Source organism: Esox lucius, chromosome 14, assembly GCF_011004845.1.
Source record: "Esox lucius isolate fEsoLuc1 chromosome 14, fEsoLuc1.pri, whole genome shotgun sequence".
Lineage (NCBI taxonomy): Eukaryota > Metazoa > Chordata > Actinopteri > Esociformes > Esocidae > Esox > Esox lucius.
The window spans coordinates 30,054,468-30,075,496 of NC_047582.1; the positions used below are offsets into that span (position 1 = coordinate 30,054,468).

A 21,029-nucleotide genomic window follows, 5' to 3' on the forward strand; every position below is an offset into this window, starting at 1 on the left:
ACAGGAGGAATGAGATCAGGAAACCAACCAATAGTATCCAAAAAGACAATAGACTAGGCGCTGGTGAGGACCAAGGATCAGAGCTTCAGGAAGTGAGCCACGCCCCATCCACCCGCATTCTTTCATCCCTGTGCCTTTAAAAAAAAAAAATGCCCTCACGGCATTGCTGACAGAAATAATGCTCCCGAGAAATCCTCTACCAGTTGTGCAGGTATGACATCATCAGCTGTTGAAAGGGCTGAGCGCTGGCACAATGGAACTTAAATTCCTAGACAGATCTATTGGCTGTCCATAATATTTTTAGTTCAGATAGGTTGGGACAGCTGAAGGAAGTTCAAGGAGCATTTGTATTTTACTGTTCCAGAATCAACAGGGAATGTATTTATAAATTAAACTGCAACCCGCCCCTTTAAGGACAACTAGTATGCATGTCTAAAAACTCTGTCTTTTCAGTAATGTGATATTGCATTAACCCATCGCAATTGTGAAAACCCTTGTCAATGTTGTCCTATTTTTTTTAAATGATTATATTTTTTTTTTAAATAGAGGCAACCTTGGTGTCAGGAATGGTAATTGACTTGTGTGTTAGCTTAGCAACAGTGAAGATTTCCTTAAAGGTGCATTTGATTGCCAGTGTCAGGCAGCGCTGACTGGGAGAGTTAAGACCAACCAAAGTCTTAGCTGTAACAGTCTGTTATTGTATTGACTTTGGCAGTGGCTGGTCAGCCCATTCAGTCATGAAGCAAAGCATCTGTTAGAGCATGGAATACCAAGTATGTGCTTTTTGTAATCCTCGCATTGAATTTAATTCTGGATTTGGCTATCCATTGTAATTTCCAAAACATGCCCTGTCCAGTTATCAAATGGTCACAATTACAATACAAATGTTCAATACATATCCTGTGTGAAGCCACTAAAAGACACTACATTTTACATTGGTTTACAAAGCAACTAAAGAGTTCACAACCGCACAATCACAGCCGTAGAGCTTTCTAACACCACGAGCACCGTTTTTAGATGTAGCCTAAATGTTACTTTGTTAGTCACTAGTGTGTAAAGTGTTAAAAGCTAGCCAATTACCTGCTGTCCTAAATTAGCCATTAAGGGTAATCTTAACAGAAATATTACATAAAATATAGCTGATCCTCCACTAGCACATAAAATGACAGTTCTGTCTTAATTGAGGATTTAAATACAAAAACAGCCATTTGATGTATACATTTATTCCTTTTAGAAATTCCTCAAATGAAGCCATTTCCCCTAACCCAAAACTTAACTAGAATCACTGGCAAGGAGATAGCCTGGTCTGGGTTCTTTTGGCAAGACAACAAAGATCTGGGACCAGGCTAGCAAAGGGATACAGTGTCTCCGTAATCAGCCAGGGGTTTGGATTCCCTTGTAGAAACGAAGCTGGGTCAAAAGAAAGCAACCTGATACTTTTAACTTAACACTTCAGTTTATCGACATTCTGATCCGTTAAAGAGTTGTACCATGAAGGCAATTGATATGGTGAGCGCATTGTAGTGTAAGAATGCAAAAGACAATGATATGTAAGGGGGGGGAGGCATGTAACAGTGTAGGCCTAAGCTATTTAAGGAACCCCAGAGACAGTACATGTGGACTCAACTAATCAGGAGCCTTTATGTGAATCTAAACTCACTCTGCAAAACTTAAAGGGACGGTTAATCTAATTTTGTAATCCTCCTAAAAATACGGTATTTTGGTAGTATGATGGTATAATGACCGCCACAAAATTGCTGTTGTAATGAAAGCCCCCACCCCCTTTTAGGTATATTTCAGGAATCAACAGGATTCACTGGCCAGCTGAGCCTGATTTTATATTAGTAGTTTGTGATCATCTCAAAGCTAGTACAGTATGTATTCTTTTTCGTAACTGGCATTGAAGTTGTTAAGTGCTAGCCAGTTGGGCTACTTTTAGCACCATCTCCAGCTACACAAGCTGTTGACATTACATAGCATTAACTACATACACAGAAATCATCTGCATTTTTCCAATAGTTATTGGGGCACATCTCTCGGTAGGTGATAGTTATTACCTAACGTGTGAATATTACTAGGATTTGATGTTTACAGACACATTAATTACACATTTGATTCCCCTGACTGAGTGGGTAAGACCACAACCAGAGCAATAAATCTACACCTTCTGTACGCTCATTCACTCCCTCTATTACCAACTGTTATGGGTCTCTGTATTTCCTAATTAAAGAGTTCTGATCGATGGAATTGCCATCACACAACCTACACAGACAAGCAGTTATGGACAAAGAAGTGTATCATTAAAGGGTAAGTAGCATTTAGTGTTACCACATGACATATGGATGTATAGTGATACACATATCAAACGTCCCAACTCAAATTTACAACCTACTGTTATTTCCAGTCTGTAAATCATCTTAGCCATATAAATTATCCAGCCAGCTGAAGCCCAGCTGATTAGGAGTAGTTAACTGACACCATATTGGGGACATCTTCTAACAAAGATATGGAAATCAGTTAATATTTTACTACAGCTAACCAGATCGTGACTAAAATTAACATACCTGATAGCAGTTAACTGAAGTAAACTCGAGCTACCTGTCCTAACAATTCCAATGTACCCTGTTTGTCCTTGGTATTCCTCCACAGAGCGAAGGAAATACTGCATGGCGATTAACTGTGAAGTGGTTTTAAACAGCTAAACTGAAATGGAATATAAACCGGGGGTATGAATCCTGAATGCTGATTTGACATTAGCCGTGTTATATTTGCACTATGCCACACCGCTCATGCCTTATTGCTTACATATAATATCGGACGGCTGTGATGCCCGTGCCTGGCAGAGATAAACAGCAATCAGGAGGCCCTTTGTCATGTGACCACCCATCTGATTACCTACACTCTTATCAATCTTTAGTTGGGCTTCTTCGCCTCCACCAATGAAAACCAGCACGCACAAGAGATCCTCTGAGGCCTGAAGGGCCAAATGTACAGCTCCGGAGAAAATTAAGAGACCACTGCACCTTTTGCTTTCCTTTCCAAAAAAGTTGAAAGGAAAGTTTTGAGTGAGGAACAGAAGGGTTAAAATTAAGAGACGACTACAAATTGAACACCTCTGTTCCTCACACAACTTTCCTTTTCAACTTTTTTGGAAAGGCAAGAAAAAAGTGCAGTGGTCTCTTCATTTTTTCCAGAGCTGTATCTTGGCTGCAACTTTAGATATGGATAGCCTATATAATTCTTGATTCGTGCAGTAAGCAGTAGTGAATCGGAAATTGCCTTTATAAATGTGATTTCCCATACATTTTCACATTCCAAACAGAACTACTGAGCACTGTTCACTTTCACATATTTCGTCAAATCTCAATGCACACAGGAAATGTGCTATAAATAAAACAATAACAGACTGCTTTGTTAACACCGTGTGCTTTAAAATTCACTGAGTACACCCCCATTAAACGCAATGTCCTCCAAATATTTGTATTAGTAAAAACCTGAATTATCTTTCACCATTGACTAAGAAATATGAAGGGAGGTGAGCACAAATCTAAAATGCTCTGTATTATAGACTGATCAGCTTTCATACTGTGAAACACAGACAACGTTTTTCTACCAGAATATCCAAAACAGTATTATAAGCAAAAATCTAAGCCTGCAAAAAACTAATCAGAAAGTTGGCCAGTCCCAGCTAAACTAACACAGGCTTATTCCAGTCACAAAACCTGCTTGCACTGGTTCAAGGTATCTAAAAGGTTGAGGGTCTGTTACGCTTTTGGCAGAGCAAACATACAAACACCTCCCACGTGTGAACGCACACCCAGGCTTCCACAACCCAAATCTTGTTCTCAGTTGCATTTCCTAACGAGAAGGAATGAATCCTGGGCCAAGTTAGTCAGTTCAGTCCCTTATGAGTGGTTTAACCAGTCCTGAAGCCACACTGCTCTGACTTGCTCCATACTATTTTCGAAAATTGAACTGATGACATGTACATGATAAAAGTTAGATCACATTTTATTTGGCTGGATGCTGATTGGATGCAAAGAAAAGTTTTGCAGGTTTTATTATTTCGGGCAAGGCAACAATGTGCAGCCTGCTAGAGGTAACACCGAGTGCTTTCTTGGAAAGAGGAGGGGAATGTTAAGCATCCTATTGATTGGTTTGCGGGAGCTAGGAAAGTTGAGGTGTAGAGACTATGAAGCAACCAAATGAAGGGTACACATCTTTAAACCATTAACGTTCCCTGCAAAAATCACAATCTGGGCCGTTTCATCAATAAACGCAGCAGCTTAGCTACTAGATAACTATTATATTGTTCCCAACAAATGAGATGGAAAGGAAAGCGTCCAACACGGCTGTTCCACACAAATGAATGCTGTCGCTTTTCCTTGATAGCTTATTGGGCATTTCCAAGTTCTCCTCAAGGCTATATTTATGAGTCTGCTTTTCAGGGCGAGGACAGGACACCCTTGTTTGCCAGTACTAAACGTTTACATGAGGTAATTTATTTCGGTCATCTATGAACACCATAAGAATAAATCACAATTACGAGCCAACCGTTAGATGAATGGACTGTGGCGTGACATCACCGACACTGACTCTGACAAACTTTTTTCCACTGTGGAACTGGTGATAGCGGCTTTGTTCATTTGATGGCACCAGCACATTGGTCAAACACCTATTTGGTCAAACATGTCGCATACCTCAGAGTCCCATAACGAATCCATACGATTATTGTTACATGCTTCAGGGGAAATGCATGTTCTGTCTAGCCAAAATATTCAGCTAGTGACAGGCTTCCTTATGGTCTTTAACATCCTTATAATAGCACAGAATTCTGATTGCATACAAACTGAATGTCTGCTACACGACCAAGATAATGCTCTGTCGTCTTTTCTGCATTGCTTTGGTATTCTTCCAAGATAATGCTCTGTCTTGTCTGCCTTGCTTCGGTATTCTCCTGAGATAATGCTCTGTTTTGCATTGTTCCGGTGTTCTCCAGAGATAATGCTCTGTCTTTTCTGCATTGCTTCGGTATTCTCCCGAGATAATGCTCTGTTTTGCATTGTTCCGGTATTCTCCCGAGATAATGCCCTGTCTGTTTTGCATTGTTCAGTAGTCTTCCAATAGTAAACAGAAGACTATTTTTTTTTCTACAGTTGAGGAAAACAGATGTCCCACAATTGCATTTTGAGCAATGGTCATACGCTTGGGGATATTTTAATTAATCCCCCCCTACACAGCGGAGATAGGAGTTTAGGTTTTTTTGTTCAGCATGACCAAGCAACATTTTGTTTCACAGGCCCTAACCCACAATCAACTAATTAAAACTTGCAACACTGCCAAGTCAAATGGTTGCACATTTAAATGTTTTGATCAGAAACCCTGTAGCGTTGTGGCTGTAATAAATGGGAGGGCCGATTTCAGTTGCTGGAGTTCTTTCCTCTGGTGGGCTGAGCTGGGATCTTGTCGTATGCCTAGGTTCCTCTTGTGATGTTCACTCAAAAGGTCATCTAGGGTCAGTAAGTCTGGAGGTCAAGCTAACACGGATAAAAAAAAAAACTAAAAAAAAACCTGATGTCAGGTTTCTAGGGAATAAGTTAGGGAAAAACATGGCGCAGATAATGAAGTCCCATGAGGAAATAACAGAACAAATTAGGAGGAAAATACATAAAGGGACCTGTGACATTGGAGTCCTTCAGTTCATGAAAACGTTTTAAATGAAAAATGAAACAAACGTCATTTCCTTTGGTCACTGAGCATGGTCTAGTTATGTGGGCTGACATCCAACTAAAACATTTGCTACATAAAAAAAATAGATGAAGTGATCCTTTCCATTTGAAGACAAAGCTGTCCAGATATTTTAATCCACCGGTTTTGTATTGCTCTGGCTTGACAAGAGAGATAGGAAACATCAACAGTGAATTACGTAGAGTAAGAGGCAGTTTTGTCTTGCTTCAGATTCAAAAACATCCCTTTCTATTCGATCTGGCATGGATGCATAAAGGGTCCCTCTGCAAGCTGCAAAATATCTGCTGAAACGGGAAGGTAAGATTACACCTTCTGCCTAAAAATCTGAATGTTTCCATGTGCTGTAAATGTAGCCTGGATGTGTGTGTGTGTGTGTGTGTGTGTGTGTGTGTGTGTGTGTGTGTGTGTGTGTGTGTGTACTGCTTGGTTGCATAGGAATGTTTATTACACCACATTTTGCTGCCTGGCAGGAGCACCAGACGCTACTTCTATTCTGCAGGGGAAAGGATCTGGCAAGCTCAAATACAGCTTGAGAACCGGCAGAGAACTGATAACGTACTGGCTTCAGAATAGGATTGGAGGATTCCCAGAGACCTTGAAATACAATATTTTCCAAGGTACCTGTAACAAACATAAGGTTTGGTGATCTTTCTGTCATTTCCTGATTCCATGTGCTGCAATAGTCTAAGGGCTTGCCTTTCAAAAAGATCAAAGGTGCAAGACGTGCGACCGTATGACTTCAGTTGGACATACGAAAATTGGTCGGGAAAAGGCCAATAAGCGTGTAAACTCATAAACCAAGTGGTTCGACACTTGACTGCTGACTGGGTGTAAGCAGTGGTATGTTTCATAGAGAACAGCAGGGGTTTGACCCCATGTTATTTTACGTTCTACTTCCACGGGTAACCAGTTTCTAACAGCAATACGGCACCACATGACTAAGGTCTTCATCCAGCCTAACGACATCAGACACGATGCAACAGGGAGTGCCTGGATCTAGTCCATAGTTGTTTACTGGCCCAAAAAATTTACAGACCAGTTTAAGCGACCACAGCAATGGTGAATTCTACAAAATCGGCTTGGTGTGCCAGGGAGAGCCAACGCTTCCGAAACACACATCACCGGAGTGCAGATGGCACAGTACAAGTCAGAGGACATTATCTATGTGGGTGAAGTAACACAAAGAGCAGCTTTCCACAACAATGCAAAGGCCATTGGGGAGGATTATCTGGGCAGAGGAACCCCATTTGGACTGGCCAAGGAGAAGGTGTCCTAAAATAAAAAAAGACCTGATGATACGGTTTCACTCCACCAAGCAAAGTCGAGTCAAATGAAAATCAATGGATAAAAACCAATGTGCAAACAACCAGCTCCAAGGCCTCAGACACACAAATGACAAAACTGCCACTAAGAAAAAATTATAATTTGAACGCTAACTGATAGAACATTGTTGGGTTTAAGAAGCAAGTAGAGAGCACATTTCTGGTGGGTGTGCTCTAGAGAGGCCTTGTCTCTCTTGTGGTTTTATTAATGCATCAAACAACATCTCTGACGAAAGAACACCAATTAATGCCAAGAACACCAATTAACGCCCACGTCGGAGACAACTGTCCCCAGCGGCAATCCCAAACAATATCACTAAACCCTGAATACAGACCTCCTGCGGACACATGCCGCCCCAAGTCCCAATTTGGCTCTTTTAAAACAGGCGTCTTTGTTGTGCCGCATTTTATAGGTAACCCATGTGTCAGGTAGTGCCCATATATAAAACAGCAAAGGAGCACGTTCCCCTTTCATAGCCACCCAACAACCTGAAAACAAAACCTCCCTAAAGCCCTGTAAAAGGCCCAGTCAGAGTTTCACCTTGAGCTGGGGGTTAAGGACACTGCCACCAATCCACGCACAATGACACCTTTGTCTCCGCGGTGCCATCAGACATCAGCCTACCAAAGGTCTGGGGATGTCGACGGAATGAGGAGCTGTAGATGGACGTCAGACACCGAAGACGCTTGGGAGGTCAGCGAAGGTGGAGTTGTGATGGCAGCAGCTGCCCCCCACCCCGGCCCGGAGATGGCAAGGATCAGAACGGCACGACGGACGACCAATCAGCACACCAGAGGTCTGCAGGGGCCTCTGGAAGCCTCCTGGATACATTAGGGCCACTGACATTACACACAGACACACACCTCGTGACGCATTGACAGATGACAGCCTTGATGAAACAGACAGACTTCCTGTTCGTGTTTATAAGCGACTTCCCACGTGGGCGCGTGCGTGCGCCAGTCTAGGATCTGTCATATGAGCAGAGTTACAGCATCAAACCGTGTCAGACTAAGCACGGCTGCTCACCCCAGGTGCATCCCAGCTGCGTTGCCAGGCACAACACTTCAACGGAAGTGTGTCAACGGAAAACCACGCGCAAAGGGCGACGCCCACGGCGACACCGCGCCCAACGCCAACACAGCCCTGAGACGAAAATCCCACGCAGCTGTCGGGGGCCCGTCATGAGGAGGCCCAAGGCCGCGCCCGTCTCACACACGGTCACCGACCCGGAGCGCCCTGCTACTGAAGGTGCCGCCCAATCACACCGAGAGGGGCTGCAGGACACAAACACCAAATCGGCCCGTCTGTGAACCCACCGCGGGAGGCTCCCCCACTGGCTGCTAGTACAATCTACCGGTGTTTTTGGACGGGAGCGGTCAGATCAAACAGGGCACGACACACACAAAGGGAGATCATGTTTACTGGCAGGACCAGGCTTCTGCAGCAGACATGACAATCAACCTGCGCTTATGTCAAGATCATTGTTGGCTCTGGGTCACATGATGTTTATGTGAAATCCTATTGCAGAGTGTACACACACACACACACAGACACACACAGACACACACAGACACACACAGACACACACAGACACACACAGACACACACAGACACACACAGACACACACAGACAGAATGGGCTGGGCTGAGGGTTCCAGCGTGTCAGAAAGTCACGGTTTCAAAACAAAAAGGACGTTCAAAAAAATAGTTGTGTTTCTCAGTTAAATCCTGCACATCCGTACGGCCATAACAGATGAAACCTTAAACCAGTTTTGGCATTTCAAAAAACTAAAAAGTCCTTTGCGATATCGGACAGCGACGATGCCTTCCTTCCAGGATTCCTAAAGGTTTGCATTTATGCAATGAAATGTGGAAAAAAAAAAAAATACATTTAACATCTGCCGAACAAGACCGCGTACGCCAGTCTCTTTCACTTCTACTGATGGGTCTACCTCGCTCACAAACAAAGCCCCTCATTGTGGAACGACACACTCGGTAATTCAAAACAATTGGAGGCCAAAGCCAGTAGCAACACATGGCAGCGCAGTTCCATCAGCGCGACAGGCTGAACTCCCCGGGGTCCCAAAAAGCTTCAACGCAGGAGATGAATAATTAAGTGTTCGGGCACATGCCGTGTTCCATTCTTTCCTGGCTGGCGATTTCACAGAACTAAGGATCGTTAGACAAATGAGCAGACAGTGACAATAGTGCTGGAAATATATTGCTAGAAAGAGTTTGGTTTAACGGCCTCTGCCAATGTCTAAACAATGTTTGGCACAATGTCAACTTCGCATTGAGTATACAGGAGCTTCGAGTGTCTAACTCTTTGTTTGCAGTGGAACAAATGATATCGGCATGTACTTGAAAACTGTTTGGCAATCAGCTATTTGGAGATCCTTGTATAAGTCTAACACTGGAGGGAGTTTGCCACAATGTTACCGTTCAGCACGCAAATAGGTCAAGTACAATCCTGAGTGAAGGTTTTGATGCCGTGATTGGAACAGAAATACTAGGATGCTGTTCAAACGTCCCAAAACTGAGCGGTAGCATGTTGAAACGGCTAGCAGGAAATCACTGACCACTGTAACTTGCCGTGTGTAGTAGCCTTGCCACAGCTGGCGACAGGAAGTGTGGTTACTTGTGAAGGTCACAAGTGCTGTCCCCAAGGAAAGGTCTTGGAGACGTCATGTGATCGCTACGCACGTACCAAAGCCCTATCTGTGGTTACGTCAAGGGCTTCAATTCAGGGAATAACACAGAACACGTACACTGACCGAAACAATGGTCTTACTATCAGGTCAGTCCCGAAAAAACTTTAAACCAAATGGCTCCACCTGCATCAGCCCAGCAGTGCCCCCTCATGTCCCAGCCTACTCCGACAGAGGACGGTAAGTCGTCTCATTTCACTAGAAAAGATCCTAGCAGATATAGGCGGGGAAGAGAGAGAAGCCAGACACATACCCACAGGAGAACATTCGCACAGTCCCTTCCAAGTGACAAACGGCATGTGTATACATTACACCAGCTGTAGGCATACGACAGTCAAGGACTGGAACAAAAGGTCTGGCTCTCTCCAGTCGCAACGCAAGCCAGAGGCCTGGGCCACGCTCCTCTTGGCGTCTCTGGCACCGCAGTCATCCTTGGGAACAGCCAGCAAAGAGAGAGAAAGCAACAGAGTGCGAGAGTGTGGGGGAGGAGGGAGCGGGAGAACATAAACAAGCCCACGTGGAGCCGGTCCTCGCCAGGCCACTGCACAGAGCCTCCCTTGTGAGAGCTAGCTAACCTCACGACAGCTTCCCCTTTTAGCACACCCGCTGCACCAAAAAAGACGTGGCTACTGAGAGAAACACAGGTAGCCAGGCTGGCTGCAAAACAACATTCAGCCACAAATCCCATTTGATAACCTGATGAAAGGAGCGTTGGTATGAAGGGCTTTGACAACACCAAGGAAGCACCTGTTCGGTTTCAAAGGCCCAAGGAAATACCGCACACTTACAGACTGATAGAGCCTGACTGTGCGTGCTGAACAGACACCAATGGAATGTACCAGAACAACGACACCAGCCGTCAATGGAGTGCGGTTTTATTATTTGGACAGGGACACGCTGAGGGTTTGATTCAGATAAGGGTCAGGATCATACAGACACCGTATTCACTGTACACCGCTGTTTTGACGTATTCTCGCGGCGACAGCCACCAGGCGGCCGTTGTCACAGCTAATCACAAACACCCCAGCGCGAGTGCCAGACTGACCCTTTGCCCTGAGGGCACACATGAGACCAGAAACCTCGGCTGACTTCGGGGTTTTATCAATGCCGAGAAGCTGTCGGCACACGGGGCTTACCCGAATACAGCGAGTGACAGTTTACCTCAGCGCCTGTCAACAGGACAAACACGGCGTGCTTCTAAACCTGCGAATAGGCCTAGTGTGTGTAGTGGTGACGGTGGCGTCGAGGGCAGAGAGTCTCTGTCGATTGCGTGCTGGCAGCAGTGTTTCTTTCCAGCTGAATTCTAGTTAGCAGGGCACAGCCAGGCCTCCGGGCTTCCTGCTCCGAAGGGGCCACAGGAGACGACCTGTTGTTCTGCAAGTCCTGCCTAGTGCCCACGGGACGGGTGTCGCCATGGAGCTCGCCCGGTCACACGGAGCCCTTTAATTCGCCCCTGCAGTTGACCAACTGCAAGGGCCCTCTAGCTTTCTGTGTTGAGAACGAGGATGGACTCATTGAAAACGGACATTAAAACTGGATTCAACAATCATTTGAAATAATTGTATGATGAGTTGTTGTTTTAAAAGTGGATTTGCTCAAGTTAATCTAACACCTCACCATGACACCTTTCCAGGAAGAAAATCATTTAGCCTATCAGCACTCTGGATTCTACGGTAAACACAGGATTTCTTTAAGGATGTTGGATTAGGTTTTTCAAAGACCTAAAAATTTAAATAATTATAAAAAGAATAGTCTAAGTACTGTTGACGATTTAGAAAGTTTTTATTTGCGAGTAAAAACCTAAAAGGGAATTAATTTCACTTGAGGAGTAAATAAAGGATCTCAATGCAAAGATCTCCAAAATAAGCCTCAAAATGCTCTCCCGTACATACAGAAATATGGAATTAAAAACCAAAAATGACCCATTGCCACTACCATCAAGGCCTAAACGGAAACATGTGGAAAGGGTACAGTTCACATAGCAAAGCCAGTGAAAAGTACCATGTCTATAGAAGGGAATCCATTTCTCAACAATGCCCCATTAGTGTGACCTCTTGTCAATGAGAGCCTGTACCACGGAGAGAGACAGTGGGTCAAGACACACCAGCTGCTAACTGCCAGAGAAAGGATTGGTCAGCGTCTAACGCCACGGGCCAATAGGAGGACAAGAATTTGCCGCCACTCAGTTTTACCAACCAAAGAATGTATGAGAACAAAAGCCCCATGCTGATATGATTTTCATTGTATTGCAGACGGGGAAAGACAATGTGCACTTTTCACCCAACTTCTTGTTTCCCGTGTAATCTGAGCCATAAATGCAATTTTGACAAAGGTTAGCCGTTAACGCTATCTGAGCTAGACTTCTCTTTTCTGGACTACACGTGTGTAAGTAGAATTGAAACGTCTAACCAGGATGTCCAGTAACTTTGCCTTACAGGCCTGCTCTTACTAAGCCCCAAATAAGGGGGGGGCGGGGGACGACACAGTAGGCCACCAACTCCATCCTGCAGTCGGAAGTCCGTCGGCCCCTTCGTCTACTCGGAGCCCCTACTGTGGTGGCAGTGGGAAGACATCAATATTTCAGCACAATCTGCTTCTGCTTGGCTGCCTGCCTCTGAATAAATCTGCCCTGTCAGGGTTTCCCCTCCTGCTCGGTCGATATAAAGGCTTGCACGCAGCTATCGCTCTTACTGCCGGGCAACGGATTCAGGGCCCAATGAGAACACGGCAACGGTCACCATCTACCCCCCCCACCCCCCCCCGAAACGGGCAACAACACTGACATAATCGCTAAGTTCGCCAACGGCACAGTGCTACGTTAGAACGCTACCACTTATTTTTTTTTATTTGAATGGAATTTGCAAACGTAGTTGGTCCTGCCAAAGAGAGCGAGTGAGTGGGTGTGTGTGTTGGAGACAGTGTCCCATCAATGATGATGTAACTTCCTCAGTCCACTTTCAGAACCACTAACAATGGTTAATTGGTTAACTCATTGATTCCTGGGCATGTCCGAAGGCACCGGTCAATTGACTAAAGTGGAATTTCCATTTCGTGTTTTGGAACCTCAGTTTGCTCTGGTGATAACGAGAGAAAAAAAAAGTTGGCAATGTTAAACAATACAATGGAAGCGGTGATGAAACACAGACCTTGAAGCGAAAAGAATGAACCAACTGAGCAACTCCTCTTTGGCAAAGGGGGGGGGGGAAATTACATCTAATATAAACTGTTTAGGGTTCATTAATGTTGACTGTACAGTATGTTGCCAGCTGCCAACTATAGAGAATACCTTAGCATTTAGCACATATCAGTTAACACAACGACCACAAGTAATTCTAAGCTGATGAAATTATGTTGAATATGCCCGGCAGTAGTCATACAATGTCAGTCCCTTGGCGAACAACAGGCTTGTTTTATTAAATCCATGACCTTGAACCAACAGGAAGCTACGCTCCGTTAAAACCTTGGGGGACTGGGCGGCATGCCGTCCTCCAGACGGGCAACAACGTGAGGGACGCTAAGGCCAAGAGGGCGGGCTTAGTCTATGCTATTCTCATTCTCTAAAATCCAAGCTCAAATGTGACGTCTGTATTTGCGGTTTCCGGTCTCCAGTGTGCGGCTGTTGAATGGTGCCGTCTGGAGAAGCAGGCATGCGGCCAGACGTTACACGCGTCGACGTGACAGAGCCGGAGTGGTGATGCGGACACGGGCCCACTAAGGCTCTGCTCAGGGCAGTCAGAACACCTAGTCCTTTATGGCCTCCTTCAATCTAAAGCAGACGGCTGAAGGCAAAACATGATAGACAAGTCGTTTCAGGGTTTTACCGTTACATACACATCAATCGTTACCTTGCGAGAGAAGAATGGCGTTCCAATTATTTGGCTGTGCGTGCACGGGACGCTCGCGGCCCAGGTGAAGGGCTGGTGCACGGCAATGATTTGTGCTGCCGGGCAACATCACCCTGGGACAAGAAGACGGTTGCAGAACGAACAGCACGAAAGCCTGGTGGAAACTGAGGAGGGAAGGCAACGCTGGCGGAGTAGAAACTCAAGACGAGACTGCATCCCGGCCGTGGATGAATCTTGGCTCCTTGTGTAAAGCGGCTACACCAGGAAACAGAGGCGTGTGCAAAACACGTTAACTCACCAACATCAACAGTACGTGAACCACATAGGAGCTGTGGAGTTACACCAGGCACACGGGAACGGTCTGCGTTCTCCCAGAAACACTGTTGCCAGACAACGGACACCATGAGGGATGTACTACTAACTTTTCTCAGTTTCCTCCAATTTAAAATTTTAGAAGGAGATGAGGTCCTGGTCCACACCTGCGGATTACCTGGTTTGGGGGGACCGTTGCTATTCCTGTCCTTGTCCACCTGGTCATACTTCTGACCTAGTCTAAAATCAAATATACTCTGGATTTAGCCCAGAGAAATTTATTTATTATTCCAATTGGACTCTTAATATCTCACCCGGCACAGCCAGAAGAGGACTGGTCACCCCTCTGAGCCTGGGTCCTCTCTAGGTTTCTTCCTAAAATTCGACCTTCTTAGGGAGTTTTTCCTAGCCACTGAAATTCAACACTACTGTTGTTTGCTCCTTGGGGTTTAAGGCCGGGTATATCTGTAAAGCACTTTGTGACAACTGCTGTTGTAAAAAGCGCTTTATAAATTAATTTTGATTGATTGATTGACCAGCAGAACACCACAGAAACATGATAATCGAGGGGAATACACCGACGAATGGAAAGTCTATTTCTGAAGATGGGAGGCGAGATGAAAGGATAATGGATAAAGGTTGAGCTCACACGGAGTGTAAACCTTGAGAGTACTCCTGCCTGAATGCCAGGAACCCCCCCCACCCAACTTCCTCCCCATCTCTGACACGTAATGGGACCAGGGTCAAGGCCTTCCGTTGTTTATCGGAGCGCAGCGTTTGTGGCTTTATTACATCGGTGACTGGTGTATAATTGCAATAAGGCATCACAGGGGTTTGTGATGTATTGCCATGGCTAAACGCTGTGTCCAGGCACACCACAATGCCTCACCGCAACAGCTCTTAGCCATGGTATATTGCCATGCAACCATAACCCCCCCCATGCCTTATTGCTCACTAAACAACGGCTACCAGCCAATCAGCATTCAGGATTCAAACCACCCGGTTCATATGGAAACATACAGTATGTCTAGTACCTCATTGGCCAGGGCTCAGTTGGCGAGAAGACCGGTACTGTGGGACATTTCAGAAGGGGCAACTGAGACAACTGAAACTCCAAGTGCCAAAAACAAAACATCTGCATGCCATTGAAAACGTCACTCAAAACAGACATGTTTTTGGTCAAGCCTGCCTTCTAGGTCTGTTTGTGTTTCAGTTAGCGATAAATTCAAGTAAACCTATGCTCAACATTCCTGAAGAATCAACAAGAAACCACATGTTCTGCCGGAACAGTTATATTATTACATACTCACGCATACCCCATTTGGAACAGTTATATTATTACATACTCACGTATACCCCATTTGGAACAGTTATATTATTACATACTCACGCATACCCCATTATCTTTTGTGCTCAGAACTCAATGTATTTTAGTGTGAGTCAACACTGCATATGTTTAGTGTATTCTGGCACTCTAAGTTGTCTTCTATCTACTACAGACCCAGTACAAAATAATAACATCACAATAATAGGCTGCCCACTGCCACTACATGGCAAGAATGGGGAGTCTCTGGGAATATGGAAAAAAAAAATCACACTACCAAAAATATGAAAATGGGGCATATATTGTGGGGAAGGACAGAGTTGGCAACTAGTACTTTCCTCCAAAATGAAAGAAATTGCATGATTTCCATCTGATCCTAAATTCTCAGTTGTATACAGGTGGGTTATAAGATTCTGCTGGTTCCTGACTCAAGACAAGACACGATATCCTTGGACAAGGTCAGATGCCTAACATGATGCCCTTTCAGCTAAAAATGCAGCTCTAAAACACTGGTGTAGACTCAGACCTTTTTAAATGTTGGCCAATTTCTTCATTGTTTGCCTGGGACATCCCTACGGTCAGAATTGTCAGAATTAATCCCAAGGCCCAGAGTCCAGACACTTAAGATCTGACAGATCGATAAAGAATACTATTTCAAAATGTAGCTTTTGAGTACCTATACAGTGGATACTTTTTTTTTTTTTAGTCTACACACCCCTGTTAAAATATAAAGTATACACACCCCTGTTAAAATGCCAGGGTCTTGTGATGTAAAAGAATGAGACAAAGTTAAATCATGTCAGAACCTTTTCCACTTTTAATGTGACCTATAACGTGAACAATTCAATTGAAAAGCAAACTGAAATCTTTTAGGGGGAAAATGGAAAAAGAAAAACCTAACAATAACCTGGTTGCATAAGTGTTCACACCTTCTTATAACTGGGGATGTGTCTGTGTTTAGAATTAACCAATCACATTTAAACTCATGCTAAATAGAAGTCATTACACACCTGCCATTATTTAAAGTGACTGATTAATCACAAATAAAGTTCAGCTGTTCTAGTAGGATTTTCCTGACATTTTCTTAGTTGCATCTCAGAGCAAATGCCATCTCATTGTTGAACGATATCAGTCAGGAGAAGATTTGTATCGCTTTTGTGATACAAATATTGCCCCGTCATGATGTGCCATGCTTGTAGACTCCTACCCAAAAAGACTGAGTGCTGTAATAAAATCAAAAGGTGCTTCAACAAAGTATTAGTTGAAGGGCGTGCACACTTATGCAACCAGGTTATTGAGTTTTTAAATGTTCTCCCTCAAAGATTTCAGTTTGTTTTTCAATTGAATTGTTCACGTTATGGGTCACATTAATTTGGAAAAAGTTCTGACATGATTTCTCTTTGTCTCATTGTTTTACATCACAAGACCCTGGCATTTTAACAGGGGTGTGTATACTTTATATCCATTGTAGGTAGGCTTATAGTGTATGATGGCAAACTCAGTCTTCCTGCAAACCAAACTCTCTACACTGTGCCCGTGCCCTCTTACTGCCTTATCGTCTACTCCATTCCAAAAACCGAAGACCGCATTGAAGGTCTGTATGCAGAGCAAAACTTGATGTTGTGGTGTAATTAACCAATAGAAGGCCACCGTAGCTTCAAACTCCTGCTGGATTGACTGACAATGGCCGCTCATGCCATGACAGCTTGTTTGCGCTCACATAAAGGCTGGCAAAGTGAGTGTCAATTGAGAAGCACATTAAGTCTGGTGCAGGCTTGTCAGAGACCCAGTGGGGAACCACAGAGTTCCCGGGTCCTAGTGTAATGTGGACTAAACGGTCAAGTACCACCACACAGGCCATATTCTTTAACATGATCGGTTGAGAAGACTCACTGAGTCACCTGGATATAACTGAATAGCACTGTTGTATGGGTTCCCTGGAATAAGAATTCCATTGGTTGGTTAGGTTACCATGTCCGCAAACCACATTATGAGTAATGGCTCTAAACAATCTTATCCTACTCATCTCTGGTTGACTAAATTAGAACTCCATAACACAAAATGGAAAAGTAATACAAGGGAGATATAACAAATTGCAATCCTATTATATGTGACAATATATTAGTCAATAGTGTAGCTCAATCAAAACCACACGAGTGTTACTGATATAACCGATAGCCGAGCAGCAAAATACAGGTTGTTAAGAAGGTTGAGACTATTATTGGGTATACTGGGAAAGTATATATCCCCAGTTGAAACAGGCAAAAATACACCATATAAAATAGATGACAGACCATAAAAACCTCTTTGGTTACCACGCATTTGTTTACCTAAGTCACACACTCCAGTGTCTACTCCTGAAGTGACTATTTCCTCCTTTATGACCAAAGCTTCCACTATTGTGAACCGAAGCCGTGCGTACAATGCGCCGCGTAAACACTGATGGACAAATAGTGTGACGACACCATTCAATTACAACGAATACGTGTAGCCTATCCACATTACTTTCTATTGAATACAGTTCACGACTCCTAGCCGCATACTAACATACCAACAATGTGTGTAATGACACACGTACCTAATAACAAAAAAAACATTGGAAACTAAATACACTGCTGAGCGCCACAATGTATGCCTATCTAGATGTTATAATTAAATTTAACAGAACGTCAGCAAAACGAGGTCCAGAGCTTAGAATTAGCTGTAGCTGCGCGGCCCCGGGTGTGCCCTAAGAACGCGATCGAATCGCTGTCAAAAGCATTTCGGGGTTCGCCTACCTTGTCTAGCTCGTCGTGCAGCTCCGACAGGGTGGGTCTTATCAGCTTGTCCCCCAGCGGCGCAGCAGTTTGCCGGTAGAAATCAATGTTCGGCACCGCGTCGATGGTGTTGTGGCCAAACGTCCTCAGGTAATAGGTGTTCGTATGGGTATCATAGTGGTAGTGATGCTGGCCCCCTGTCGAAGAATGCAGACTGCCTTCACTCATTACCGTGTCTCCATTCTGGAAGCCTTCAGCCGGCACTGCTTCTGGTGGGCTCGCGCCACTCGGATCCACAAAGTTCACCACCCTAAACCGGCCCTTTGCCTCCTCACCAATAGCCGCTGGCTCCGAACCTTCTGGGGCAGGGTTGGCTTTGTCTCCAGACGCGAGCGTTTTATCTGCGGCGCCGGCTGCTTCAGCCACTAAATCCACCTGGAATCGACTCGAGCTGGGTGTGGGACCGGCGGGCTTCAAACCAGTGTCCACATTCAGACCCTCATTTTCTGACTGGGGGTTAGCTCCCTGGGCGGGAGGCGCAGAGGATGATGCCGACATGGCAAATATTACCTGTGAAAAGACGAGCTCTCAGAAACAAAAACCCAGCTAAATGTCCACACAACTCGTGTGCTATAGCAAAACTACACTGCTTCTAACCCCAAGTTCTTTCCGACATAGAAGTGGCTCACACTACCGGCCAAGTGGCGGAAGACAGTCTGGATATTGCTTCCAGCCTATATCAGACACCCGGTTCTTCCGAATTTCGAAAAGGGCGAATGCTCAATTTCTCAAAAAGATAGCACAGCTACAGACATGCGGAGAGCTACAAATGGAGAAGGATGGTTTGCTAGCTGCCTCACTACTATCTCAGTGAGGAAAAGGCATCAACGTCCAGTCCTAGCCAAAGCTCTGAGACTCTGCTCGGTCCTCCAGCTTTCTGTACTCGTAGAACGCAGATAAATTCCGCGGGGTGATGTTTTTAGTTGTTTTTTGGAGTAGGATGCTCGGTCGACCTTACAGCAACTCCTCCTAGACTCCAAATGAAACTACCACTGCAGTAGGGCATCGCTTAAGGGGTGGCTTCCCAAACCAGAGGTAGAGCTCGCGAGATTTCAGCTCATCGTTTTGAAAGGGAAGGCGTGTTCGATTGCGCTGAGAAGCTTCTTTTTTTTATCTGGAGATAAAAGCCACGTTAATAACTGTAGATAAGCCTATACATTAGCAATGATGCAGTTACACTTGAGTTAATAAAAACAACAAGGCATTTACATCCCAAACCACGGACAAGTAATTTTTGTGTCAATATGTACAGTTTTATTTGCAGGATATCCAATGTATCATTCCCATTCATATCAAAACATAAGTAGCCCCTTCCCATCCCATCCCATCGCCCTCTTAACCCTCTTCAAGTCAAACAACTATGTCCTTGTTTACGAAAATAAGTTGGGACATATATTTGGTAGTAGAGGAGAGTTTATTGTTAAGCAAAGCTTAACAATAAAAACACATACAAAATAAAGACATCATGCTGTTAGATAACTAATGCAGCGCAAATGTAGTATGGTGAAAGGCAAGTTCCTTTTGACCATTAAATGATTCATGAGAGCCTATGACTGGCTGTTGACCTTCTTCCACTAATCCCATATCTTTCTTCACTTACTGAATAATGCACAATTCCCAGCTGTCCACTGAAGGATTTACAGTTCAAAGATCTGAAGGGTGATGTGTATACAAACATTAAAAAAACAAAAAAAAACAAACAAGGTAAGTATTCTTTTGTGAAAATTACCATTCGGCAAATCTATGGCGACGTAGTCAAAGTTTATTTGTCATTTGCAATAATAAGTTATTACGAAATTTTGCTTTTCTACTCCCGACAGTGCAGTTAAAAGTTCAAAAGTAACAGCAATCATAATTTTAAAAAATAAGATAACACAGTCAATCAGTTAGAAGACTATGCAAAACACACATCAATAATAATATATATATACAACTATACAACAATAGTGCAATGTAAAAGTGACAGGTCTGCATGATATAAAGTGACAGGTGTGCATGGACTATGGATGGAAGGGAAGATGGGTTCCCGAGTTGAGCAGCCTTACAGCCTGTGGAAAGAAGCTGTCCCGTAGCCTGTTTGTTTTGGACTGAATACTCCTGTTCCTTCTGCTTGACGGCAGCTTGGTAAACAGTCCATGGCATGGGTGGCTGGGATCTGTAATGATCAGTTTTCTCCTCCTCCTACACCTCTCTGTGTAGAGATCTTGCAGGGAGGGCGGGTCAGACCTTGTGATGCTCTCTGCTGTTTTAATCACCCTCTGATTTTGCGGTCGAGGGCGGTACAGCTGCCATACCAGGCAGTGAAACAGTTGGTCAGGATACTCTCGATAGTGCATCTGTAGAAGTTGGAGTGTATCCTGGAATCCATGCCAAATCTCCTTAATCGGCGTAGGAAGAAGAGTCGTTTCCTGGCCTCCTTCACCACGATGTTAGAGTGATGAAACCAGGTCAAGTCATCACTGATGTTGACCCCGAGGGGTCTCTCTACTGAAGACCCATTGATGTGTATGGGGGCGTGGTCTCCCCGCCGCTGCTTCCTGTGATCAACAATCATCCCCTTCACTTTGCTGATATTGAGCTGGAGGTTGTTTTCCTGACACCTCAAAGTCAGTGACCTAACTTTGTCTCTATAGGCTGACTCGTCGTTGTCAGAAATCAGGCCTATGATGTTGGTGTCGTCTGCAAACTTATCGATGGTGTTAGGAGACGTGAGTTGCAAGGCCGTCGTGGGTGAAGAGAGAGTACAGGAGCGGGCTCAACACACAGCCCTGGGGGGAGCCAGTACTGAGAGTCAGTGAGGAGGAAGTGGTGTTGCCCATCCGCACCACCTGGGAAGTTCAGGATCCATCTGCACATAGTGGGGTCGAGACCCAGATCCCTGAGCTTAACCGCCACCTTGTGGGGCACAAAGGCGTTGAAGGCTGAGCTGTAGTCAATGAACAGCATTCTCACA

The 21,029-nt window shown here is 44.5% G+C and overlaps 1 protein-coding gene across 6 annotated transcripts in view; it reads right to left on the reverse strand.

The window, feature by feature from the left end:
• slc12a2 (solute carrier family 12 member 2) overlaps window positions 1-19,068 on the reverse strand; it is a 57,523-nt gene extending 38,455 nt beyond the window's left edge. For all 6 annotated transcript variants that reach the window (XM_034296899.1, XM_034296898.1, XM_034296897.1 and 3 more), the window contains exon 1: window positions 18,038-19,068. In XM_034296899.1, coding sequence (XP_034152790.1) covers window positions 18,038-18,574 — 537 coding nt within the window. In that variant the 5' untranslated portion in view covers window positions 18,575-19,068. The remainder of the gene's footprint in view (window positions 1-18,037) is intronic.
• Window positions 19,069-21,029: the final 1,961 nt, after the last annotated feature.